Here is a 27630-nt window from a genome sequence, read left to right as displayed (position 1 = left end):
AGATGGAAACGAGAGGAAGGATAAAAGATGGAACTGGAAGGAAGGAAGGAAGGAAGGTGGAAATGAAAGGAAGGAAGGAAGGAAGGAAGATGGAAATGAGAGGAAGGATAAAAGGGAACTGGAAGGAAGGAAGGAAGGAAGGTGGAAATGAAAGGAAGGAAGGAAGGAAGATGGAAACGAGAAGAAGGATAAAAGATGGAACTGCGAGGAAGGAAGGAAGGAAGCAAGATGGAAATGAGAGGAAGGAAGAAAGGAAGGAAGAAGGAAGGAAGATGGAAATGAAAGGAAGGAAGGAAGATGGAAATGAGTGGAAGGAAGGAAGGAAAGAAAGGGAACGAAGGGAGGGAGGGAGGGAACGAAGGAAGAAAGAAGGGAGGGAAGGAGGAGGGGGGAGACAGGCTGGGCGTGTGCGTGCAGATGGACCCCCTTTCTGGTTCAACCTTAATTAAAATCCCTGCCGGTGCCGGGGGGGGGGGCTTAGGAGGGGGGGATGGCTTTCCATTGGGGCTCTTGAGGGGGGACACAAAGGACCGGCAAGGAGCCCCCCCCACCCAGGGCACACACTCACACACACACACAGACACACAGGGACACCACAGAGGAGCAGATCCTCTGCCTTCCCCGGAGCAGTCCTGCCAGGGGGGGGGGGCATTGGAGGTGAGCTGGGCGGGAGCACAAAGCCCATCGGGCACACACAGGTCCGCAAAGTGGGCGAGGGGGCCAAGCCCGCCCCCTGCCGGCCCCGGGTGCTCCGTTGCCCCAACGGGCGACAGCGGAGTCTCCTGGCCCCCAGCGAGAGGGACCCCCCCCTTAGCAGCCAACGGGGGGGGGTGGGGCAACTTGCCAGGCCCCGCCCAGCGCAGAACGAGAGGGAGGGGCCCTGGGGAAAGGGCCCGGGGCCCGCCAGCCCCCTCCTCCCCCCCGGGATCTAGGCTGTGCTGTCCGCTAGCTTGCTCTCCGAGTCGCTGTCACTCAAGTAACTCCGGGAAATTGTGGGTCGGTGGGCGCCGTCGGAGAAGTCGCGCTCCTCGTCCGATCGGTCGCAGGCGAAGAGCCTCCAGGGGCCGGAGGGGCTGCGAGGAAGGAAATAAAATTTTATTATTATGATTCATTTATTAATTATTGTTTGCAGGTATCCGACGAGGCTGGGCGGCTGGTGGAAATTGGTTGGGTGGGCGGGGGGGGGGGGTTAAGGAAACCCACCGGGACACAATCAGGGACGCCGTTTTGCCCCAGCGGCGTTCTTGTCGGGAGGGTGGGGGTGGTGCTTGGAAGCTGCAAGCCCATCATCCCCGCCGAGCCCACGCTGGGCGCCCCAAATGGGTCCCTTTCAAAGGGGATCCTTCTTTATGGACATTTCTTTATTTTATGGGTATTTTTCGACATACGTCCACCATTGGCGTCGCTGAGTGAGGCGGTGGTTAAGCCCGGCTTGCCCCCGTTTTACGACCTTCCTCGCCCCAGCGAATGTTAAGCGAATCACGGCAGTCGTTAAGTGAGTCACACTCACGGCCGTTAAGGGAATCTAGCCTCTCAGGTCGCAAAAGGGAGACCGCCTGACCCCGGGACGCTGCAACTGTCGTAAGTACATGCCGGTTGCCGAGCAAGTTTGATCCCGGGACCGTGCAACGGTTGGTAAGTGTGAACAACGGTCGTTAAGTCCCTTTTTTCCAACGCCGCTGTCACTTCGGACGGTCACTAAAGGAACAGTTGTTAAATTGAGGACTGCCCGGGCTTCGTAACCGCCCATCCCCTTTGGAGAGGGGGCTCTCTTTCCAGGATTGTATTGTTGTGAGGTTAACACAAAGCCACACGCGCACACAGGCATGCAGAAACTCTGAACAAGGAAACTGTGTATTCCCCCCCCCTTTCCTCTCCCTGAAAGCCCCCCCCCTTGAAATGGGTTGGGGGATGGTTCTTAATAATGGCTACGCAAGGTTTTGCAAAGTGGGGAGACCAGGAAGGAACCACAATTCCTGGCTTGTCCTCTGTTCTGCTGCCTGAGCAAACCCCCCCTTCTTGGAAAAATCCCACCCTGCTCCCCCCCACGTTTTATTCTAGGATTGTGGTTGACCGTTGATCCTGGGGGGGCTGTTAAATTGGGGGATCTCTGCCCCCACCCCAAATTCTGCAACTTTTCTTCCCGGCCAAACTTCCTCTAATCCATGCAGGTAGAAAAATCTGTGGCTGTAGGAGATGGGGGACCCCCCAATATTTTGTCTTTTCCTGGAGGAAGGGGCTGGTCGGTACCCCGTTTTCGGTGTTGTGGCAAGTGAGGTGTGAAACGCAACAGGCCACAATTGCCCCCGTCTGCTCCCACCGCAAAGGGGTGACCTCCTAAAACCTCAAATATAGAATAATAAAATATAGAATAGAATAAAATACAGAATAGAATAGAGAATAAAATAATACAATATAAAATAGAATAGAAGAATAAAATACAGAATAGAATATAGAGAATATAGAATAGAATATAGAATAGAATAGAATAGAGTAGAGTAGAGTATAGAGTAGAGTAGAGTAGAGTAGAGTAGAGTAGAGTAGAGTAGAGTAGAGTAGAGTAGAATAGAATAGAAAATAGTAGAATCGAATATAGAATAGAATATAGAATGGAATGGAATAGAATAGGAGAAAGAATAGAATAGAATAGAATAGAATAGAATAGAATAGAATAGAATAGAATAGAATAGAATAGAATAGAATAGAATATAGAATGGAATGGAATAGGACAGTGGTTCTCCACCTGTGGGTCGGGACCCCATTTGGGGGTCGAACGACCATTTCACGGGGGTCGCCAAACAACGCAGTCCGCCATTTTTTTCCCCCTTTTCCTTAGCTGTGCTACTCCCTTTTATTCTATTGGCTTTTGAAAGCCAATAGAATAGACTCTCTTGAATAGAGTCTAATTCTATTGGCTTTCAAAAGCCAATAGGAATTGTCCAGGCTGTCTCTGCCCTGCTGAGCCACCAAAAGTCCCATTCTGCAAACGGTGCTGCACCAGTTGAGTAGTCCTCGACTTACGACCGGTTGGGGGTCGCGGCATTAAAAAGGTTGAGAATCACTGGAATAGGAGAAAGAATAGAATAGAATAGAATAGAATAGAATAGAATAGAATAGAATAGAATAGAATAGAAAATAGAATATAGAATGGAATGGAATATAGAATGGAATGGAATAGAATAAAAGAAAGAATAGAATAGAATAGAAATAATGGAAAGAATAGGAATAGAAATAATGAGTGGAATAGGGATAGAATAGAATAAACAAAGTTAGAAGGGTCCCTAGAGGTCATCTAGTCCAACCCCCTGCTCAGGCAGGAGGCCCTATACCATTTCAGACAAATCTTTTCTTAAAAACCTCCGCTGCTGGAGCATTCACCAGTTCTGGTGGCAGGCTGTTCCACTGGTGAATTGTTCTGACTGACAATTAACAACTGTCTCGCTTAGCAATTTTGGGGCTCAATGATGGTCGTAAGTGGAGGACTGCAACGGAGGGCTTCGGGAAATGCCAGCTCCCGGCTGCTTGAACGTGGCAGCTGCTGAATCGCCCGCCTGGCTCCCTCGGTCTCCTCCATGGAAACGGTGAAGCCAGCAGCTTGCCTTCCCGCGACCTCATTACTCATTTCTGCATTATTATTTTTATTTTCTTATTTTTTCTCTCTCTCTCTCCTATCCCCCCTCCCACCATCCCCCCCCCAAGATCCCTTTCAGGGCATTCTGTGGTGATTGACTCCCCCCCCCCCCCCCGCAGTTATCAGAGCTAAGCAAATAATCTGTAGCAAATCAGGCATTTGTTGAGAATTTCACCCCTCTCTGTCACAGGAAAAGAGAGAGAGAGAGAGAGAGAGAGAGAGAGAGGAAGAGTGGTGGGGAGAGAGGGGGGAGGGAGAGAGAGAGGACGAGAGAAAGAGAGGAAGAGGGGGAGAGAGAAAGAGAGGGAGAGAGGGAGAAAGAGAGAGAAGAAGGGAGGGGGGAGGGAGAGAGAAAGAGAGGGAGAAAGAAATAGAGAAGAGAGAGACAGAAAGAGAGAAGAAGGGAGAGGGGGGAGGAAAAGAGGGAGAGAGAGGGAGAGAGAGAGAAATAGAGAAGAGAGAGAGAGAAAGAGAGAGAAGGGAGAGAGAGGGGGAGAGAAAGAGGGAGAGAGAAAGATAGAGGGAGAGAGAAAGAGGGAGAGAGAGAGAGAGAGAGGGAGAGAGAGAGAGAAGGGAGAGGGGGGAGAGAGAGAGGGAGAGAGAAAGAGAGAAGAGAGAGACAGAGAAAGAGAGAGAAGGGAGAGAGAGAAAGAGGGAGAGAGAAAGAGAAGAGAGAGGGAGAGAGGAGAAATAGAGGGAGAGGGAGAAATATAGAGAGACAAAGAGAGAAAGAGAGAGGGAAAGAGAGAAAGAGAGAGGGAAAGAGAGAAAGAGAGGGAGAGAGAAATAGAGGAGAGAGACAGAGAGAAAGGAGAGGGGGGAGAGAAAAAGAGAGGAGAGACAGAGAGAGAAGGGAGAGGGGGGAGGGAGAGAAAGAGGGAGAGAGAGGGAGAGAGAAAGAGAGGAAGAGAGAGAAATAGAGAAGAGAGAGAGAGAGAGGAGAAATAGAGGGAGAGGGAGAAATATAGAGAGACAAAGAGAGAAAGAGAGAGGGAGAGGGAGAAAGAGGGAGAGAAATGGAGAGGGAGAGTGAGGGAGAGAGGAGAAATAGAGAGAGGGAAAGGAAGAGGGAGAAAGAGAGAGGGAGAGAGAGAGAAATAGTGAGAGAGGGAGAAAGAGGGAGGGAGAGGAGAAATAGAGGGAGAGGGAGAAATAGAGAGAGAGAAAGAGAAAAAGAGCGGGAGAGAGAAAGAGAGAGGGAGAGAGAAATAGTGAGAGAGGGAGAAAGAGAGAGGGAGAGGGAGGGAGAGAGGGAGAGAAAGAGAGAGGGAGACTTTCCATGACCCAACTAGGGAACATCAGCAGTGCTAGAAGAGGGCGGTGTTCTGGAGAGGAGGAGGAGGAGGAGGAGGAAGGAAGGAGACCTGAAGGCAGGACAAGAAGCAACAGATGGAAACTCATCCAGGAGAGAAGCAACCTAGAACTAAGGAGGAATTTCCTAAGGGGGGGGGGAAACAATTAACCAGCGGAACAGCTGGCCTCCAGAAGTTGTCGGTGCTCCATCCCTGAAGGTCTTCAAGAAAAGACTGGACAACCTGGACAAGTCTCCGGCTTGAGCAGGGGGTTGGACTAGAAGACCTCCACGGTCCCTTCCATCTGTTATTCTGTTACCGAGGGTGGCTACTCCGGGAAGGTCACGCCGGACTAAAAGGGGGGGGCAGCGAGCTACCCCACCATGGCTCTTCGGGGGGCCTCCCAACACCAGACAACAACACCGTGTGCAATTTACCAAAATGGGGAGGGGGGGTGTCTCTTGGAGAGAAGAGAGGTGGGTGGAGAACAGCAAGACAAGAGTGGGGCACACACCCCCCCACCCCACCCCTATAATCTTTTTCCTTCTTTCTTCCAGCTCTGTATGTCTCCTCCCCGGCGCGCAGCACTTCGAGACCCCCTCCCTCCTCTCCCTCCCCTCTTTCCACCCCCTCTCCCCCCCCCTTGCCCAAACCCAATTCCATTCTTCCCAGGCTCCATTTCTGTTCTATCAGCTGGAGCGTTAAGTGCATTAAGAAATCTAAAGCACCACACATTCTCCCAGCTGCAGGAGGCTGCACCGGCAATTGAACATTTTAAAAAGAAATTGCTTTCAAAAAAAATAAAAAAAAAGCAGGGGGGGGGAGAAAGCCCGTGCAAACACAGGGCAGGCAGGCACAGAAATACACACACACACACACACACATACACACAGAGAGAGAAACAGACACGCACATATACACACAAACACAGGTCTGAACGGAGCGTGCGTTGAAAGCTGTCGGAAACAATGTAGTACACAAATAATTTGGGTGGGCGTGCGGAACAAGGAGGGGGGGGGAATTGCAAAGATTGCTGCAGCTTCCCCCCCCCTCTTCCCGGCTAACACTTGCTGCAGAGACCCCCTCCCCATCGCTCCCCTTCCCCTTGTCACGTCTCCGAGGTGGGCAAACAAAGACTCCCACTGCAAGACGGAACAGCTGCCAAATGTTGGGGGTTTTGGATGTTGCCAAGCTTGGCGGTAGAGGCTCGCTGGCGGTTTTGCACGGGGAAGATGAAAAAAAATGGGGGGGGAGGATGGAAAAGTGGGCCAGGAGAAGAGAGTCCACGGCTCCTTTCCTGGGTGGGTGGGTGGGGGGTGTCTCAAGGCCACCCTGGCAGAGCCAGAGCGCCTTCTGGAGCCGCAGGGCCGTGTCTTCTTCTTGGGACCACCTTAGGAGGCCTCCAACGTAGACCGTTCAGACCAAACTGGGCCCCTCCCCTCCAGAAGGGCCTCTCCGGGTGTATTTCAGCCTAGATTTGGGCAGGCGGGATTAGGTCCTGCTTTGCAGTCCTAACGGGGCCGAGCAACTGACGGTTTGCTTGCGTTCTTTCTCTTGGCCAGGGAGAAAGGTTGAGGCAGAACCAAAGAACAGTTGCAGAGAAGCAAAGAGAAGGACGTTGAGGTGAAGCATCTCTCTCTACCCCCCTCTTTGTAAAAAAAATAAATAATGAAAATAAATAAATCACTCGCAGCCTCCCATCTCTCAGAGGGCGCATATGTAGGGAGGAATGATGTAGACCTGATCCAGAAGAAGAGAAGACTCTGAAGAAGCTCTACCTTCTCAGAAGCCTCCAAGAATTGACTGCATTTATTCCGTATGACAGGGTTTCTCAACGTTGGCCACTTGAAGAGGGGTGGACCTCAACTCCCAGAATTTCAGAGCCAGCATGCTGTAAGAGGGGTGGACGTCCACTCCCAGAATCCCCCAGCCAGCCACGCTTTAAGAGGGGTGGGCTTCCAGAATTCCCCACCCAGCATGCTATAAGAGGGGTGGACTTCCGCTCCCAGAATCCCCCACCCAGCATGCTATAAGAGGGGTGGACTTCCACTCCCAGAATTCCCCAGCCAGCATGCTATAAGAAGAGTGGACTTCCACTCCCAGAATTCCCCAGCCAGCCTGCTACAAGAGGGGTGGATGTCAACTCCCAGCATCCTCCAACTAACATGGAATTCTGGGAGTTGGTCCACCCCTCTTCAAGTGACCAACGTTGAGAAACCCTGTCATACGGAATAAATACAGTCAATTCTTGAAGGCTTCTGAGAAGGTAGAGCTTCTTCAGAGTCTTCTCTTCTTCTGGATCTGGTCCTATGGCCGGAGACAACTGTGTTCTTCCCCGGAAGCTTCTAGCAGAGGATAGGACAGTGGGTGCCACGGCTACTTCTGCTGCCATGATGAATTTCGGAAGCTGCCAACCTTCCTTGTAGGCTGGAAAGGGTCCATTGACCAAAGTTCTACAAGGCTGTCCAGCAGCTCACCTCCACCACCACCAAAAAAAACCAGAGGGCCGTGGAGATCGTCTCCACTGCATGACAACGGTTGCCACTATCCTACTCAAACCACTGGGCACAATCAGGCAACGATGTTGTCACTGGCCAATCCTTGCAATCCAGAAGTAGCTTTGTGGGTGCTTCTGACACGAACACAGACATGGGAGGACAAAGCCACAACCCACAAGGACAGGGTTAGTTCCTGGAGACACGCACACATTCCATGCTGGAGGTCAGTCCCCAAAACACAAGGGTTCGAAGCTTCCACAGTCAAGCCCCATGCAGAAAATTGCTGGAACTTCTCCAGAGTTGCTTCGTTAGATGCCAGCCTGCCACAAACTATGAGAACGAGGGAAACCGGAACTAAGCATCGTGCCATCCCGAGACATCGGTTCATCGTCCCAAGGTCACGAGTGTGGGAAATGAAAGGGAACCGCTCCCGATCTAAGCTCGCTTTCGCGGGGACAGTTACCGAAACAACTTCGAACGGGACTGGACCAGCAGGAGATAGATAGCAGTGAGGGGGAATGAAAAAGGGAAAGTGAACTGTGAAGGTTTTATGTGCAAAATTTCAGCTTTACCGTTAACCACTTGAACTTTTGGTAAAAATATTCTTTTCGCTCACCTCCCGTTCAGAAGGTTGAGAGTTCAATCCTAGGTAGCGGCAGATATTTCCTTGGGTGCAAAGAAAAAAATATATATATCTGCTGCCAACTCCACGTGGCGCCAGGAAGGGCATCCGACCAGTAAACGCTCAGATCCATCCTGTCGCTATGACTCTACCCCGAGTTAAGGGATTAGGAAGTCGTAAAAAGGGAGTTTTTAAGCCAATGGTTCTCAACCTTTTTAATGCCGCGACCCCCCCCAACCGGTTGTAAGTCAAGGACTACTCAACCGGTTGTAAGTCGAGGACTACTCAACGGGTGCAGCACCGTTTGCAGAAGGGGACTTTTGGCGGGCTCAGCAGGGCAGAGACAGCCTGGACAATTCCTATTGGCTTTTGAAAGACTCTATTCAAGAGAGTCTATTCTATTGGCTTTCAAAAGCCAATAGAATAAAAGGGAGGAGCACAGCTAAGGAAAAGGGGGGGGGAAATGGCGGACTGTGTTGTTTGGCGACCCCCGTGAAATGGTCGTTCGACCCCAAATGGGGTCCCGACCCACTGGTTGAGAACCACTGTTTTAAGCGGACCCCGCCATGGCGCGGGAACAACGCGAGGAAGAAGAAGATTCTTTTAGCTACCGATGGAGTTGAGTGTCTTGCTTTCCTAGAAAATCAAGCTGGGGCAGGGCTGACGGGTCAAGTTAGGCCCAAAGCCCCCTTCCCACACCCCTCTGTCCTCTGCCCAGGTTAGAGATTAGTCAGGAACACCATGCTCAAACTCGGCACACTCCATGCTACCACCTGCCTTAGTCGCTCTCCGGCCGATACAGATACTTCATCATCAGACTGTCCACTTGCTTTTTCCGTTTCTTCTCCTCCTTCTTCAACTGCTTGGTGGACTTCCCAGCCTCCGGACTCCCTTCCTTAGGGACGCTGCCGGTCTCCCCGTCAGAGGGCTTTGGGCCTTTCTTGATGCTGGAGTCGCTACGATAGGAGACAGTGGAGCTGGAGGAAGACTCCGAGGAAGACCCGGTGTGGGACCTCTGTTGCTTCTTCTTCTTGGACTTCTTCTTGGATTTCTTGGCGCGCTTTTGGAGGTCTTCCTCTGCCGCTCGGGAGAGGAAGAGGAAGAGGAGGAGGAAGAGGAAGAGGAGGAGTCACTGGAGGAACTCCGCTTTCGGCTCCTCCGACCCTTCGTTTTCTGATCAGGCCGGTAGAAGTCCAAGGCCGAGGCTGACCGGCGGAGGCTGCTGGCCGGGTGCTCGGCGGTCTCCAGCCGAGTGGTGCTCCTGGCACTGCGGACACTCCTGCGGTCCTCTTCCTCCGAGTCGGTATCCCGGCTGGAGCGCCTGAATTTGACGGGCTTGTAGTTTAGCACCTCGCTGATTGCTGCCTCCAGATCCGGGTCGAGGTAGCTCCGATGGCCGACCGGCCGGATGTCCACGTCGTCTAACCGCAAGTCATCCGAGGCGGACGTCCGGGGCCGAGGAGGCATGGAGAGGCTGCGCGCGACGGAGTGCTGGCTGCAGAGGGAGCGAGAGTCGCTCGGGGCCAGGCTGGCCGTGTCGTCCAGCTGGGAACGGCTCAAGGAGATCCGTGAGCCTGGGCGGCCGTAGGACGAGCTAAGGTCATCCAAGCGAGAAGCGCTGCGCCGCGAGCTTCCAGGGCTGGAGAGGGCCAAGCTGAGGGACGAGCGGGTGTCATCTTCCAGGCCAGCCCAGGAGGCTGCACTTTGACTGACCGCGGCCGAGAGGACCGACGTCCGATCGAATTCGGCCGCCGAGGTGGACCAGCGCTTCTCCAGGCCCTTGGCGAGGCGGCTACTGGTCTCAGAGAGGACGGATCCTCTGTCACTTAGCTCCTCCAGGCCTCCGCCGAGTGACTTCTTCCAGGAGGCAAGGGAGCTAGTCTCGTCTGAGCCGCCCGCCACCGAGGCCCGTGCGGCCTTGCGGAAAGAGCGGTCCGGTGAGGCGGGGCGCTCGCTCAGGGCAGAGAAGAGGCTCTCCTCATCCCCTTTCCCTCCAATGGAGTCCTTGAGGTTGGTGCGCTTCCGATAGCTCAGCGAGCTCATGACAGACGCCGGCCTGTCCTCCCCGTTCTTAGCCTCCTTGCCAGGCGCGTCCAGGGTGGGTCTGACCCAGGCAGGAGGCGGCCACAGTGGGAGAAGAGAGCAGGAAAGAGAGAGAAATGGTTAACTGGAGGGGAACAAGATCGGGCACGGTGCAGTGGTTAGGATGCAGCATTGCAGACAAACTCTGCCCGTTGCCAGGAGTTCGATCCCGACAGGTGCAAGGTTGACTCAGCCTTCCATCCTTCCGAAGTCAGTAAAATGAGGACCCAGATTGTTGGGGGGCAAATAGGCTGACTCTGTAAACCACTTAGAGAGGGCTGTAAAGCGCTGTAAAGCTGAAGGAAGGGGGGGGGGAGGAAGGAAGGAAGGAAGGAAGGAAGATGAGGAAGGATGATGAGAAGGAAGGAAGGAAGGAAGGAAGGAAGGAAGGAAGGAAGGAAGGAAGGAAGGAAGGAAGGAAGGAAGATGAGAAGGAAGGGAAACGTGGAGAAGGAAGGAAGCTGTGGTGGTGCAGTGGTTAGAATGCAGAATTGCAGGCTGACTCTGCCCACAGCCAGGAAGTTCGATCCTAACGGGTTCAAGGTTGACTCAGCCTTCCGTCCTTCCGAGGTCGGAAAAAGGAGGACCCAGATGGTTGGGGGCAAATAGGCTGACTCTGTAAAACAGAGAGGGCGGTAAAGCACCATGAAAGCGGTATATAAGTCTAAGGGCTATTGCCTGGGGAGGGAAGGAGAGAGGGAGAAAAAGAGGGAAGGAGGGAGAAAGGAAGGAAAACAGGAAGGAAGGAAAACAAGAAAGGAAATGAGGGAAAGGAAGGAAGCTGTAGTGGTGCACTTGTTACAATGCAGTGTTGCAGGCTAACTCTACCCACTGCCAGGAGTTCGATCCTGACTAGCTCAAAGTTGACTCGCCTTCCGTCTTTCCAAGGTCGATAGAGAGCACTGTATAGCACTCTGAAGTGGTATGTAAGTCTAAGTGTTTTATTGCTTAGGAAGGAAGGAAGAAGGAAGGAAGGAAGGAAGGAAGGAAGGAAGGAAGGAAGGAAGGAAGGAAGGAAGGAAGGAAGGGCGGGCAATGGATGGAAACTCATCAAACTCAACCTGGAACTAGGAAGGAAGGAAGGAAGGAAGGAAGGAAGGAAGGAAGGAAGGAAGGAAGGAAGGAAGGGAGGAGGGAGGGAGGGAGGAAAGGAGGAAGGAAGGGCAATGGATGGAAACTCATCAAACTCAACCTGGAATTAAAGAGGAAAAAAGGAAGGAAGGAAGGAAGGAAGGAAGGAAGGAAGGAAGGAAGGAAGGAAGGAAGGAAGGAAGGAAGGAAGGAAGGAAGAAAGAAAAGAAGGGAGGGAGGGAGGGAGGGAGGGAGGAAGGAAGGGAAGGAAGGAAGGAAGGGCAATGGATGGAAATTCATCAAACTCAACCTGGAACTAAAGAGAAAGGAAGGAAGGAAGGAAGGAAGGAAGGAAGGAAGGAAGGGAGGGAGGGAGGGAGGGAGGGAGGAAGGAAGGAAGGGCAATGGATGGAAACATCAAACTCAACCTGGAACTAAAGAAGGAAGGAAGGAAGGAAGGAAGGAAGGAAGGAAGGAAGGAAGGAAGGAAGGAAGGAAGGAAGGAAGGAAGGAAGGAAGCCATGGTTAGAATCCAGCATTGCAGGCTGACTCTGCCCACAGCCAGGAAGTTCCATCCTGACCAGCTCAAGGCTGAGACTCAGCCTTCCGTCCTTCCGGAGGTCGCTAAAAGGAGGACCCAGATTGTTGGGGGAGGGCAAGATGCTGACTCCGTAAACCGCTCAGAGGGCTGAGCAGTATATAAATCTAAAGTGCTGCTGCTGTGGCTATGTGCTCCGGGAGCCGAGATCCAGCTGCGGAAGACGGGCCTTCCCAAGGAGCATCCGGGAAACCCAGCCGTGTTCTCTGCCAGGGCTGTTGAATTTCTGTTTGGTTTTGTTTAAGAAAGTGGGAAATAAACACACACAAAAAAGCAAAGAAAAAAAACACACACACACACACACACACCTCCGCCATCGATTTCAATTTGTTTTGTTGTCAGCTATCTGGGAAACGCTGGCGGCACGGAGCAATCGATTCTCCCAGCGGGGGCCCAAAATAAAAGAGGAGCACGATTCCCCACAACCAAAGGTGGTACGTTCGTGCGGAGGGACAAATTAAACCCATTACAGGCCTGGTTCTCGACTCATGATCGCGAGCGGGCCCAAACGTTCTCTGGCTGAGCCAGACAGAACCACATTTGGGGTCTCCTGCCTGAGCAGGGGGCTGGGCTAGAACAGAGACCCCCCCAACCTTTCAGGCACCAGGGACCACCGGTTCCGTGGAGGGAGGTTTTTCCCGCGGACCGGAGAGTGCGTGGTTTTGCGTGCTGCCTGCATCCCGCGGATGGGGCTTTGCTTGTTTGTGCGGACCGGTTGCCAGCATGCCGTGGACCGGTACCGGTCCACGGATCGGGGGGGGGGTTGGGGACCCCTGGACTAGACCCCCAAGGCCCGTTTAAACTCTGTTATTCCGCAACGCAGTTCTTGAGCGAGTTTTGCAACGTTCTGGCCAACGTGAGTCCCTGCAGCTGCGAAGGTCGTTAAATGAAACTGACTTCTCCCCCTCCGTTGACTTTGCTTGGCAGAAGGTCGCAAAAAGGGGACGGCGGGATCCCCGGGGCGCTGCGACCGTCGCCAATACGAGCGGCTGAATTCCGATCCCGTGACCAGGGGGAGAGGCCGCGCCCGTCGGTAAGCGTGAAAAACAGACGTAAGTCCCTGTTTTCAGTGCTGTTCTAACTTCAACAACCTGCCTCCGTGTTTTCCTCCTGGAGGTGTGTGTGTGGGAAATCGTCTGCAGAGAAGGTTTAAAAAAGGGGAGGGGGGCCTATGTCTGGAAACCCCCCCCCCCAAAGAAAGGGGAAACCAGAAACCAGAACAGGAACTGGGCTGGCAAAATGCCACTCAAGGGACTGTCCCAGGTGGGCATCGCAGCACCGCCCCGTCTCCTGCCCCTTCCCCAAATAAACGGGCGCCGGCTTGCAAGTCGGGGAGCGGGCACGCCCGCTCGGCTCTGCCCCCCCCCCCCGTGCCGGTGCCAACAGCTTGAGGCTGTTCCTCCATGCGCGGGTTGCTATGGCAACGGGGGTCCTATAAATAGCCCGTCTGGTTGCTGGTCACTATCAGAGCTGGTGGTGGTAGTGGGGGGGGGTATATACGGGGAAGGGGAGGCACTGACCAGAAGCCGCATCTGGGGGCTTTGGCGGGGTCAGTAGGAGCCTGGGAGAAGACCCTGGCCCTGAAAGGTGGGCAGGGAGCATGGAACATGTAGTGCAAAGGTTTGAAGCCCATCGGGGCTTTCCTGCGGTTTATCCTCCACCCTGGACCCAGAAAGACTCCGAAAGAGAGAGAGAGAAAAAAACGGGGTGCAAAATGTGTCCTGGGTGGTCTTCGCTTTTTTTTTTCCCAGGGGTTCCAGACTGGGACCCCACCCCACCCTTATATTGGCGGCTGCTTGTAAAAAGAGCAGGGGGTGGGCTCCTCGTGGAAGTGGGCCCTGACGTCGATGGGCTCTCAAGGGCGATGGGTGGGGGGGGGGCAGAAGAGAGAGCCTGGGGGAGTCACCGGTTCGTGGATGGGACCCTCCAGCTGGGACCCTCACCCCACGAGAGGGAGGTGAGCATGCTCAGAAGGAGCTGATAAGGAGCCTGCATGGATTCGGTAAAGAAGTGCCTTAGGGAGGCCAGAATGAGGTTCTTTGTGCACGCACACACACACACACACACACACAGACACAGACACACACACGTGCAGACACAAGCACACAACTCCAAATCCAAGGACTTGGAAGAAGGGCAACGAGACATTGCAAAAAGGGATTTTTAAGGCATTCATATCTGATCTAGCAAGGATTATGGCACTTAACTGAGTTTAAGGATGGGGGGGGGACCGACACGCTGATTTTTTTTCTCTCTCTCTCTCTCTTTTTTTTGGCAACAAATGCAGTCGCATCTGATATGGAGCTGGGGGCGTTTAATCAATTAATCAATGAACAATTAATCAGTGGGACGCCTCGTCTCCAGAAGCTGCGGGTGCTCCAACATGGAAGGTTTTTTTCAAGAAGAGACTGGATAGGCGTTTGTCTGGAATTGTATAGGGTGAAGGTGTCCAATCTTGGGAACTTTTAAGAATGTGTGGGAAGAGAGCAGGAAGTCCATCCATCTTGAATGCTGGCTAGGGAATTCTGGGAGTGGAAATCCACCACTCTTAAAGCATGCTGGCTGGGGATTCTGCTCCTAACGCATGCTGGCTGGGGGATTATGGGAGTTGAGGTCCACCCCTCTTAAAGCAGCCTGGCTGGGGGATTATGGGAGGGGAAGTCCACCCCTCTTAAAGCATGCTGGCTGGGGGATTATGGGAGGAGAAGTCCACCCCTCTTAAAGCATGCTGGCTGGGGGATTATGGGAGGAGAAGTCCACCCCTCTTAAAGCATGCTGGCTGGGGGATTATGGGAGGAGAAGTCCTCCCCTCTTAAAGCAGGCTGGCTGGGGGATTCTGGGAGTGGAAGTCCACCCCTCTTAAAGAGGCTGGCTGGGGGATTCTGGGAGTGGAAGTCCACCCCTCTTAAAGCATGCTGGTGGGGAATTCTGGGAGTGGAAGTCCACCCCCCTTAAAGCATGCTGGTGGGGAATTCTGGGAGTGGAAGTCCACCCCTCTTAAAGCAGGCTGGCTGGGGGATTCTGGGAATGGAAGTCCACCCCTCTTAAAGCAGGCTGGCTGGGGGATTATGGGAGTTGGAGTCCATCAGTCTTGTATGACTGAGGAATTCTGGGATTTGAAGTCCACCAAATCTTAAAGTTCCCAAGGTTGCACACCTCTACTACAGGGCCCGCTGCTCGAGCAGAGGGTTGGACTAGAAGACCTCCAAGATCCCTTCCAGCTCTGTCACTCTCTTATTCTGTTACTCTGTTTTCCTACACACCATGCAACAGGAGGAACGGGCCACCAACACGGAGGCCTGGCCCATTCCCTCCCTGCAAAGCCGGGAGCCCTTTCCCACCCCTCCGCCCCCACCCCCCCACGGGTGGGATGCCCCCGGCGTGCCAGGCCCACCTGCTACTCTTCAAACTGCCGTCCTCGGAGACCGACTTGCAGGAACCCTTGTTTTTCGACAGCCACGATTTCACTCCGTCCACGCGGTCTTCCAGCTCCGAATCGGCGTCCGAGTCTCCCTCGCTGGGGAGGGAAAAAAAAGTCAACAGAAAAATCAGCGGGGTGTATTTGCTGACATCCAGGACAGAAGGTGTCACTCTTTCGAAAGCCCCACCGAGACGGGTTAATCGGCGTTCAGAAATGCCACATTGGCTCCATCCCCACAGCCTTCGGAGATTTGCCCGGCTCCTCTCAAGATCAAGAAAAAGGGGGACAGATGGACGGGCAGATGGTGGGACCCCCCCCCCCGAGCCTTCGGCGTCCATCTCCTGTCGTCCAAATGGATGAGAGGAAACTCGTCAAATTTGCAAATGACAACCAAGCTGGCAGGAGTAGCCAACGCGCCAGAAGACAAGCTCAGGATCCAAAAAGACTTGGACAAGGGGCCCTGTCCCACGATATGAAATTCAACGTAGATTAAGAATAAAATTCTTCACTTAGGCAAGAAAAAACTGCTGTATAGGTCAGGGCTAGGCCACCTTGGCTCTTTTATGACTGGTGGACTTCAACTCCCAGAATTCCTGAGCCAGCATGGGGGAATTATGGCCCCCTCGTGACTCGTGGACTTCAACTCCCAGAATTCCTGAGCCAGCCATGCTGAGGGGAAAGGGAGAGGTTTCCATGCTGAGTCATACTGGCTCAGGAATTCTGGGAGTTGAAGTCCACGAGTCATAAAAGGGGCCATAGTTCCCCCATGCTGGCTCAGGAATTCTGGGAGTTGAAGTCCACGAGTCATAAAAGAGCCAAGGTTGCCTACCCCTGGTATAGGCACAGACTAGGTAAAACGTGGCTTAATGTCAGTGGGATCTTGGCATCCTAGAGGACAATCATTTAAATGTGAGCCAGACATGTGTGGCGGCAGCCAAATAGGCCAACCCAGTGCTGGGCTGCATTAACAGACGGGTAGAATCAAGATCACGTGAAGTATTAATGTCACTCTACAATGCCTTGGTAAGGCCACACTTGGAATACGGCATCCAGTTTTGGTCACCACGATGTAAAAAAGATGTTGAGACTCTAGAAAGAGTACAGAGAAGAGCAACAAAGATGATTAGGGGACTGGAGGCTAAAACATATAAGGAACGGTTGCTGGAATTGGGTATGTCTAGTTTAACGAAGAGAAGGACAAGGGGGGACATGATAGCAGTGTTCCAATATCTCAGGGGCTGCCATAAAGAAGAGCGAATTAAGCTATTCTCCAAAGCGTCTGAAAGCAGGACAATAAGCAACAGATGGAAACTAACCAAGGAGAGAAGCAACCTAGAACTAAGGAGAAACTTCCTGACAGTGAGAACAATTAACCAGTGGAACAACCTGCCTCCAGAAGCAGTAAATGCTCCAACACTGGAAGTTTTTAAGAAGAGACTGGACAGCCATTTGTCCGAAACGGTGTAGGGTTTCCTGCATGAGCAGGGGGTTAGACTACATGACCTCCAAGGTCCCTTCCAACTTTACTACTATTACTATTACTACTTTACAAGGCCTTGGTAAGGCCACACTTGGAATATGGCATCCATTTTTGGTCACCACGATGTAAAAAAAGATGTTGAGATTCTGGAAAGAGTGCAGAGAAGAGCCACAAAGATGATTTTTAGGGGACAGGAGGCTAAAACCTACGAAGAATGGTTGCTGGAATTGGGGGGGTGTCTGGTGAAAAGAAGGATTAGGGGGAGACACAATAGCTCTGATTGATTGACGGGCCGATTTATCAATCGGGAGCCATTTTGCCCGACTTGAGACAGCTCACAACAGAAGCAACACCACAATAACCATCTACGGAAAAGTAAACAGATGCTGAATCTCGTTAACGCAGAAACCAAATGCCAAAAAGACAACACACACACACACACACAAAAAAAACCCAAAGCCTGGAAGGAAAGTTCTCTGGGCTTTGCAGACGGCCATCGGGGTGGGGAGCCCCCTTGATGCCAGGGCCAACCACCTTCCAGAGGGGAGAGGCTGCAATGGAGTAAGCACATCTCCTGGGTCCCCCCCCCCAAATGACACTGTTTAAATGAAGGGGAGCCAGAACACGCCAACCGTTGCAGGTACCACAGGAGACAACCTGGTCCTGTAGACACATAGAGAGGAGCAGTATTTACACCCATTTAAAAGAGATCCCCCCCCAAAAAAGAAAATGCCTAAGAAGGGGAAAAAAAAGAGATCAGAACTGATCCTCTCCAGCCACTCCAGATAAGCAGGGATTAACACCAGACAAAAATCAAGCTGAGAACAATAGCCCAGTCAAGGAACGGGGAACGGGGAAGACCACGGCCTGACCGAAAGTAGTAGGAGAAGCTTCTGGATATAAACGGAGCGAACTCCAGGATGGAGTTCAGCTACACAGGTGGTCCCTCAGATAACCAGGCCTTGCCCTTCCTTCCTTCCTTCCTTCCTTCCTTCCTTCCTTCCTTCCTTCCTTCCTTCCTTCCTTCCCCATGATCCCATCTTCCTTCCCCCCTTCCTTTTCCTTCCTTTCCTTCCTTCCTTCCCCATGATCCCATCTTCCTTCCCTTCCTTTCCCTTCCTCCTTTCCTTCCTTCCCAATGATCCCATCTTCCTTCCCCCCTTCTCTTCCTTTCCTTCCTTTTCCTTTTCTTTTTCCTTTCTTCTCTTCCCCTTCCTTCTCCCTTTCTCATTTTCCTTCCTTCCATTTCCCTTCTTTCCTTCCTCTCATTTTCCTTCCTCCGACCCTTCCTTTCTTTTTCCTTTCCCTCTCCCATCCCTCCCTCCTTCCTTCCCTCTCCCCCCTTCCTTCACTTCCTTCCCCATCATCTCATCCTTCCTTCCTTCCCCATGATCCCATCCTCCTTTCTCCCTTCTCCCTCCCTCCTTCCTTCACTTCCTTCCCCATCATCCTTCCTTCCTCCCTCCTTCCTTCCTTCCCCATGATCCCATCCTCCTTCCTCCCTTCCCTCTTTCTCTTCCTTCCTCCCTCCCTCCCTCCTTCTTTCCGCATGATCCCATCCTCCTTCCTCCCCTCCATCTTTCTCTCTTTCTCTTCCTTCCTTCCTCCCTCCTTCTCTTCCTGTTCAGCTCTGCCTTTACTCACAATCCTGGTGCCTCCCCCCTCCCCCCCTCCTCTCAGCCAGGAAGCCCACCTCTCCCCTGACCCCCCCCCCAATCTTCAGCCCTGAGTAACTCCGGACCAGGGATACAACCCCGCTACCCCCTGGTGCTGGGCGGGGGCCGCCAGGCGACGAGAGAGGCGCCAGGCGACGAGAGAGGGGCCAGCTCTGCTTTATGGCCATCCTCGTCCAATTAAGGCAGCGGCAGCCGAGAGAGCGATGATGGGTCTGTCCCTGGGTAAATGGGAGTTTAGCGGGCACATGGCAGCCCCTGGATTTACGAGGAGGCTGTCGCGGTGCTCGCAAGCCGACTTCTGCACGGCGAAGAAGCGCGGCCTGATTGATATGGCGGCGTAAAAGCAGTCGCATCCGGCTTAAGGCCTCTAAATTTTATAAGTGGCGGCGTTCATCACAGCGCTGATGGCCCTGAGCATGGATGTGCCGTTATGCGCGAGGCCGGGGCGGGCAGGGAGCGCGTTCCTCCGTGTTGCGGGCCGTGTCTGCGTAAATCTCGCCGCTAACACCGGGCTCTTTATCGCTTCCATTACCATTATAGCCGTAACAGCGTATCTATACAGATATCGCGGCGTTCTTTCGTCTCCCCGCCGAGGTCCGTAACTCTCCCTCCGGCTTCCCAGGGCACTAAGTGGGGAGGCTTTAGGGGGGGGGAGAAACACGGCTCCTTTGCCACGACGTCTTCAGTGCGTCGTCTGGGGTGCTTGCTGTAGGTAGTCCTTGACTTACGACCATAATTGAGCCCAATGTTTCCGTCACTAAGTGAGACATTTCTGAAGGGAATTTTGCCCCTTAATTCCGGGTGCTCCCTAGAGGTAGTCCTCAACTTACGGCCAAAATTGAGCCCAACCTTTCCGTCGCTAAGCGAGACATTCTGCTAAGGGAACTTTGCCCCGTTTTACGGCCTCCCTTGCCGCCGCGGTTAAGCAAATCGCGGCAGTTTCCACCTAAGCAACACGGTGGCTGGTCCGAAGGGTGCAAAAGGAGTTCATTTTACGACCTTTCTTGCCACCGTTGTTAAGTGGATCACTGCAGTTTTAACAGTCACACGGCCGTTAAGTGAATCCGGCTCCCCCCCAGTGACTTTGCTTGTCGGAAGGTCGCAAAAGGGGATCAAGTGACAACCCTGGGACGCTGCGGCCGTCGTAATTACGATCCCGAATTCAGATCACGTGACCACGGGGGACACTGCAACTGTCCTAAGTCCATGTCAGTTGCCAAGCCTCTTAATTCAGATCACGTGACACGGGGGATGCTGCAAATGATCATAAAGTGTGAAAAATGGCCGTAAGTCCCTTTTTTTTCCGGTCCTGTAACTTCCAACGTTTACTAAACAAACGGTTATAAGTCCAGGACTCCCCGTATGAGGAGCAGCGTCGCCATCCGCCTTTGAGTCCCCCCCCACCCCATTAAATCCGAAGCCCTGGAAATCAAAATGCCGGGAGGCAGTTTGTTATTTTTCCACCGTGAAAAAAGCTGGAGAGCCCTATAAACCAACTCGGGGGGGGGGGGCTGCTGTGATTTTAAATTGTCGGAATTAAACCTCCCGTCAAAGGCAATTTAAGTCCAGGGTAGCCGTGCCATTACTTAATCGGGATCCGAACCGCTGGGGAACGGACTGGAGGCAGGCTGAACGGTCGGGGACATTAATTGTGTGTGACAACCAGGCACCGGCTGCCCTAGATCACTGCTAGAGTTGATTACATTTATCATTAGCGGGGAGAGATCTCTCTGTCGTCGTCCAGACAGACCCGGCTCGGGGTCGGGAAAGGAAAAAAGGCTGGGCCACCCAAAGCACGGGAAGATTAAAAATGGACACGGGCCAGCGTTTCCGATGCGAGAGGGCCAAATTTGGGATCCCAAAGGTGCTTTTTTTAAGGAGGCAACTGGACGTTGTTTTTTTTCCATTCATCATATCTCTATATCTATCTTTCGGTCCATCAAAGCCCCAGCCATCCCTGGTCTGTCTGTCTATCCATTCTGTCTGTCTGTCTGTGTCTATCTATCTACCTTATCTGTCTATTTATCAACTATCTATCCATCCATTCACTCTCCATCCATCCATCATCCATCCATCATATCTATACATTATCTTTCTGTCCATCTGATCTCCATCCATCCATCCATCCAATCATCATCCATCCATCCATCATATCTATACACTTATCTTTCTGTCCATCAGATCTCCATCCATCCATCCATCCATCCATCCATCCATCCAATCATCATCCATCATCCATCCATCCATCATATCTATACAGCTATCTTTCTGTCCATCTGATCTCCATCCATCCATCCATCCATCCAATCATCATCCATCCATCCATCTATCATAAGTATACACCTATCTTTTTGTCCATCTGATCTCCATCCATCCATCCATCCATCCAATCATCATCCATTATCCATCCATCATAAGTATACACCTATCTTTCTGTCCATCACATCTCCATCCATCCTTCCATCCATCATCCATCCATCATATCTATACACCTATCTTTCTGTCCATCTGATCTCCATCCATCCATCAATCATCATCCATCATCCATCCATCATAAGTATACACCTATCTTTCTGTCCATCTGATCTCCATCCATCCATCCATCCATCCATCCATCCATACATACATCCATCCACCCAACTATGTCTGTCCATCCATCCATCCATCCATCCATCCATCCATCCATCCATCCATCCATCTATCCACCCACCCACTTATTCATCCAAGCAATCGTGTCTGTCCATCCATCTGTCCATCCACCCTACCCACCACTTACCCATCTTCGTCTTTGAAGGTGTTTTGCTTCTCCTCCCAGAAGCTTCTTCAGCTCTGACTGGAGGGTGGGGGAATAGAAGGATTTATACTGCTTGCAGGCAGCTGGTCATTTGCATCCTTTTAGAGAGTCATTGAGCCCACTTGGAGGTTTGTCTGTGTCCTCAGGGTCATCTGAGTGGTGCAAATGCGTGTGGGGGCTTCTTGGAACTGCTGAAAGAAGGCTCCCCACCTATCTGAACCCCTCAGGTGACCCCGAGGACACAGACAAACCTCCAAGTGGCCTCAAGAACTCTCTAAAAGGATGCAAATGACCAGCTGTCTGCAAGGAGTATAAATCCTTCCATTTCCCAACATCCAATCAGAGTTGAAGAAGCTTCTTGGATGAGGAACGAAAGGTCTTCAAGGAGAACGGAAGGATTTATACTCCTTGCAGGCAGCTGGTCATTTGCATCCTTTTAGAGAGTTGTTGAGGCCACCTGGAGGCTGACCTGTGTCCTCGGGGTCCCCTGAGGGGTGCAAATGGGTGTGGAGTTCCTTTCAGCAGTTCCAAGAAGGCTCTATAGCCATGTGCGCTTCTGAGGTGACCCTGAGGATACAGGCAAGCCTCCAGGTGGCCTCAGCGACACTCTAAAAGGATGCAAATGACCAGCTGCCTGCAAGCAGTATAAATCCTTCCGTTCCCCTTGAAGACCTTTCGCTCCTCATCCAAGAAGCTTCCTCGGCTCTGACTAGATGGTGGAGGAATGGAAGGATTTATCCTCCTTGCAGAGAGCTGGTCATTTGCATCCTTTGAGAGAGTCGTTGAGGCCACTTGGAGGGTTGTTTGTGTCCTTAAGGTCACCTGAGCGGTGCAAATGGGTGTGGAATTCCTTTCAGCTGTTCCAGGGAGGCTCCACACCCATTTGCACCACTCTGGTGACCCTGAGAACACAGAGAAACCTGCAAATGGCCTCAATGCCTCTCTAAAAGAAGGCAAATGACCAGCTGTCTGCAAGGAGTATAAATCCTTCCATTCTCCCACCATCCAGTCAGAGCTGAAGAAGCTTCTGGATTGAGAAGGGAAATGTCTTCAAGGGGAATGGAAGGATTTGTCCTCCTTGCAGACAGTTGGTCATTTGCCTTTTAGAAAGTTGTTGAGGCCACTTGGAGGCTGATCTGTGTCCTCAGAGTCACCTGAGTGGTGCAAATGGGTGTGGAATTCCTTTCAGCAGTTCCAAGAAGCCCCCACACCCATTTGCACCACTCACCACAGCCCCTTCCAGGCCTGACAATTCTGCAATTTTACTAGGTTGCCTAAATGGCCCTTCGTGCTTTTACTCCGCTTCATCGCAGTGCAGGGCTTTCTCAGCCTCTGCGCCTTTTAAGACGGGTGGACTTCAACTCCCAGAATTCCCCAGCCAGCCATAGAGATTCTCACTTACTTAACAACCGCCGCGATTCGCTTAACAACGGGCGGCCAGAAAAGCCGTACAACGGGGCAAAACTCAACTTAACCAAACGTCTCCCTTAGCGACATCAATTTACGTTTGTTCCTAAGTGGAGGACTACAATAACCAGATTGCTCGTCCTGCCCTCTTCCACCCACCCCCCCCACCCCAAAATTCTTTATCCTTCCCAAGCGGAGATACCGAGCCAGGCTCCGGGGGTCTTCGTCCCACCCCCCCCGCCCCGCTTTCCTGCAACACCCCCCCCCCCAAGTTAGTTCCACAAGGCAGGGTTACATCGGGACCGGCTAAGGCAGAGCTAAACACCGGTTAGAGCAGGAACGGCAAGGCTCATGCGTGTTGAGGCGTGCTACAGTGGGAGGGGGAGACCGCCCCCTCCCCCCTGGCCCACGGCATGCTTGGGGGGGGGTCAGGCGTAACACGGCGTTCCTGCTCACAGTTTACTCTTGCGTTTCTGGAACTTTGACACCACGTCCTGCAAACTGGGTTGTTCGGATTGGGGAGAGGGAATTGGGGGGGGAGGGGAGGGGGAGAGAGGGAAAAAATAGCAAAATAAAATTCACAACAAGGAAGCATTTTTTTTTAAAAAAAAAGAAGTCCACTTGGGAAGGAGAGGAAGGGAGTAACAGGAAGAAGTGAAAAGGAGGAGGGGGGGAGGAGGAGGATGGAGTCCCTTTGGAGGGATAGGAAGCTGGTGGGGAGGGGGGGGAAGGTCGTGTAGAAGACCCCAAAGGAGAGAGGGGTGGTCAAAGGACCCTCAATTTTCAGAGGCGGTTTTTGTCCATTAACTGCGTGTCCATCCTCTTTGGCACCACCGGTGAGACATCTGGCTGGCCGCTGTGGGCATCAGATGATCACCGAGAGAGACCCTGAACACCGCAAGGGAGGAGGAACTGGGGGGGGGCTCCTTGGAGAAGGTCAGGAGAGTGGAGGGGTCTCATCAGACAGGCCAGAGGAGACCCTCTTACTCTCGGGGGGCCCCAGCAACCCCAAACGCCTATCAACCTTCCATCCATCATATCTATCTATCCTTTGTCTAATTTATCATGTCCATCCGTCTATCTATCTATCTATCTATCTATCTATCTATCTATCTATCTATCTATCTATCTATCACAGTCAATCTATCTACCTACCTATCTATCTACCTACCTACCTACCTACCTACCTATCTATCTATCTATCTATCTATCTATCTACCTACCTATCTATCTATCCAATCTCCATTCATCATTCATCCATCATATCTCTATATCTATCTTTCGATCCATCTAAGCTCCAGCCATCCCTGGTCTGTCTATCCATTCTATCTGTCTGTCTGTGTCTATCTATCTACCTTATCTGTCTATTTATCATCTATCTATCCATCCATTCACTCTCCATCCATCCATCCCTCATCCATTCATCATATCTATACACCTATCTTTCTGTCCATCTGATCTCCATCCATCCATCCACCCAACCAACCATATCTGTCTGTCTGTCTATATCTATCCATCCATCCATCCATTCATCATCCATCCATCATATCTATACACTTATCTTTCTGTCCATCTGGATCACCATCCATCCAATCATCATCCATCCATCCATCATATCTATACACCTATCTTTCTGTCCATCACATCTCCATCCATCCATCCATCCATTCATCCATGCAACTCTCTCCATCCATCCACCCAACCATGTCTGTCTGTCTGTCTATATCTATCCATCCATCCATCCATTCATCATCCATCCATCATATCTATACACTTATCTTTCTGTCCATCTGGATCACCATCCATCCATCCATCCATCCATCCATCCATCCATCCATCCACCTATCTTTCTGTCCATCTGATCTCCATCCAACCATCCATCCAACCATCCATCCATCCATCCATCTATCCATCATATCTATACACCTATCTTTCTGTCCATCTGATCTCCATCCATCCATCCATCTATCCATCCATCCATCCATCAACCCAACCAACCACGTCTGTCTGTCTGTCTGTCCATATCCATCCATCCACCCACCCACCTACCCCATCTCCCACAGCGACTATGTGACTAACATCGTTCGGTTATAGTGTGCTACACATTTGCCCGTTGGGCGGCCCCCTTGACCCACCCACCTCCTCGCCCCCCCGCCCACCTGTTGATGAGGTCCTCATTGTCCTCGCTGTCCATCTCGTCCTCAATGGCGGCCTGCAGGTCCCCGATCCGCTTGAAGGCCAGCTTCAGATCCGCCTGCAAGCTCTGGTTGGCCGCTTCCAAGCTCTCCAGGTCCATCTCCTGGGGAGGAAGACCACAGCCAGGGTGAGGGGCTTCCTAGCGGCATCGCCCTCGTGGGCGCACCGCCCTTCGGCCAGGTTCCCACCCCCGACCCCTTCTCTTCTCAGATTTCCTTTCCTTCCTCTCCTTCCTTCAATAGTAGCAACTGTGAGAGGGACCTCGGAGTCCTAGTGGACAATCCCTTAAATAGGAGCCAGCCGTGTGCTGCAGCTGCCAAAAAGGCCAACACAGTGCTAGGCTGCATTAACAGAGGGACAGAATCAAGATCACATGAAGTGTTAATACCACTTTACAAGGCCTTGGTAAGGCCACACTTGGAATAATGCATCCAGTTTTGGTCACCACAATATAAAAAAGATGTTGAGACTCTAGAAAGAGTGCAGAGAAGAGCAACAAAGATGACTTTAGGCGACTGGAGGCTAAAACATATAAGGAACGGTTGCTGGAATTGGGTATGTCTAGTTTAACGAAGAGAAGGACCAGGGGGGACAGGATAGCAGCCTTCCAGTATCTCAGGGGCTGCCCCAAAGAAGAGGGAGTCAAGCTCTTCTCCAAAGCCCCTGAAGGCAGGACAAGAAGCAACGGGTGGAAACTAACCAAGGAGAGAAGCAACCTGGAACTAAGGAGAAACTTCCTGACAGTGAGAACAATTAATCAGTGGAACAGCTTGCCTCCAGAAGCAGTAAATGCTCCAACACTGGAAGTTTTTAAGAAGAGACTGGACAGCCCTTTGTCCGAAATGGTGTAGGGTTTCCTGCCCGAGCAGGGGGTTGGACTAGATGACCTCCAAGGTCCCTTCCAACTTTACTACTATTACAATTACAATCCTCCCTCTCCTTCCTTTCCTCCCTCCCTCCCTTTTCCTTTTCTTCCTTCCTACTTCCCTTCCTTCCTATTTGTCTGCCTTCCGGCCCAATTTTTTTTTTAAAAAAGACGACTGCTATTTGCCAGCCCCGGGAAAAGCCACCTTTTGCGATTCTTTTATTTAATAATGGGAGACAGACCCCTCTCGAGACGGACCCGCCCTCTGCACATCCTCTCGGGAAAGTTCACCGTGGCCTGTCCCCCCCCCCCCGTAGTCCCCTTTCACAGAAGAAGTGTTTCCTTTATTGATCTGTGCCCTTTATCAGAGAGCTCCAACCTCACCGGCTTCAGCAGCTGAGACCTTCACCGTTCAGACCCAAACGTGGCACCAAGAGAGCTTTCCACAAAACGCAGCAGGTTTTTTTCCCTTCCGCTGAGGCCGAACGGGAGACGAGAGCCCCCCCCCCTTGGGTGCTCAGCGAAATGACCACCGAGAAGGGCCCAGCTGGGCTCCCTCTGTCACCTGGCATGCTTAACGTCCAGCCGTGGATTGACCAGTGGAACAGCTGGCCTCCAGGAATGGTGGGCCCTCCATCACTGGAGGTTTTTAAGAAGAGGCTGGACAGTCACTAGTCTGGACTGGCCATAGGGTCCCCTGCCTGAGCAGGGGGCTGGACTAGAAGACCTCCAAGGTCCCCTCTGACTATTCCATTCCATTCCATTCTATTCTTTCCTTCTTTTGTTTTGTTCTGTTCTGTTCTGTTCTGTTCTGTTCTACTCTTCCATTCTACTTTACTCTACTTTTTTATTCTATTCCTATCCTATCCTATCCTATTCTATTCTACTCTATTCTAATTCCATTCCATTCCATTCCATTCTATCCTATTCTATCCCTATTCTGTTCTGTTCTATTCCATTCCATTCTATTCTATCCCTATTCTATCCCAATTCTATCCCAAATCTATTCTATTCTATTCTATTCTATTCTATTCTTATTCTTATTCTATTCCATTCCATTCTATCCTATCCCAATTCTATCCCTATTCTATTCTATTCTATTCTATCCTATTCTATCCCTATTCTGTTCTATTCTATTCCTTCCATTTCCTATTCTATTCTACTCTACTCTACTCTATTCTATTCTACTCTATTCCTATTCTATTCTATCCTATCCTATCCCAAATTCTATCCTATCCCAAATTCTATTCTATTCTATTCTATTCTATTCTATTCTATTCTATTCTATTCTATTCTATTCTATTCCATTCTATCCCAATTCTATTCTATTCTATTCTACTCTATTCTATTCTATTCCATTCCATTCTATCCCAATTCTATTCTATTCTACTCTACTCTACACTCTACTCTACTCTATTCTAATTCCATTCCATTCCATTCTACACTCTACTCTACACTCTACTCTACTTCTATTCCTATTTCTATTCTAGGAGAGGGGGAGGGAGAGGGTGGGCAGACCGCCCTCTGGAGAGCGGACCGTGAATCTGTCGACTCCTTAAACAACCACAATCATGGTGCATTTATTCCTGTCTCTCGAGGGAAGCCATTAAAATGAGAAAAGGTTGGGCAGCGAGCCCAGGGAGGATTTGCATATGGCCAGGGGAAGGTGCCTGAGTGCATGGGACAGTTGAACAGAATGTCAGAGTTGGAAGGGACCTTAGAGGTCTTCTAGTCCAACCCTTTTGCTCAGGCAGGAGACCCTGGCCTATACCATTTCAGACAAATAGGTTTTCTTAATAACTTTCTGTGATGGAGCACCCACAAGGAGGCAAGGAGTTCCACTGGTTAATTGTTCTCACTGTCAGGAAATTCCTCCTTAGTTCCAGGTTGCTTCTCTCCTTGATGAGTTTCCATCTGTTGCTTCTTGTCCGGCCTTCAGGTGCTTTGGAGAATAGCTTGACTCCTTCTTCTTTGGGGCAGCCCCTGAGATACTGGAA

At 51.6% G+C, this 27630-nt stretch overlaps 1 protein-coding gene across 5 annotated transcripts in view; it reads right to left on the bottom strand.

Annotated features, from left to right (window-relative positions):
• Nucleotides 1-260: 260 nt before the first annotated feature.
• The window catches only part of MYO18A (myosin XVIIIA), a 199789-nt gene continuing 172419 nt past the window's right edge, over nucleotides 261-27630 (bottom strand). For 2 of the 5 annotated variants that reach the window (XM_039319030.1, XM_039319032.1), the window contains 4 exons: nucleotides 24732-24871; nucleotides 23029-23073; nucleotides 15189-15311; nucleotides 261-1073 (listed from right to left, as the gene is read on the bottom strand). In XM_039319030.1, the coding sequence (XP_039174964.1) occupies nucleotides 929-1073; nucleotides 15189-15311; nucleotides 23029-23073; nucleotides 24732-24871 (453 nt within the window). In that variant the 3' untranslated portion in view covers nucleotides 261-928. Of the gene's footprint in view, nucleotides 1074-8820; nucleotides 10148-15188; nucleotides 15312-23028; nucleotides 23074-24731; nucleotides 24872-27630 lie in introns of all 5 variants that reach the window. The other 3 variants (XM_039319029.1, XM_039319033.1, XM_039319031.1) reach the window with 3 other exon arrangements.

The sequence above is a fragment of the Crotalus tigris genome, unplaced genomic scaffold (assembly GCF_016545835.1).
Source record: "Crotalus tigris isolate CLP2741 ecotype Arizona unplaced genomic scaffold, ASM1654583v1 scf7180000021948.665609621:419813, whole genome shotgun sequence".
Lineage (NCBI taxonomy): Eukaryota > Metazoa > Chordata > Lepidosauria > Squamata > Viperidae > Crotalus > Crotalus tigris.
The sequence above is the reverse complement of the archived record's forward strand: the minus strand, read 5'-3'. Positions and strand labels throughout refer to the sequence as shown.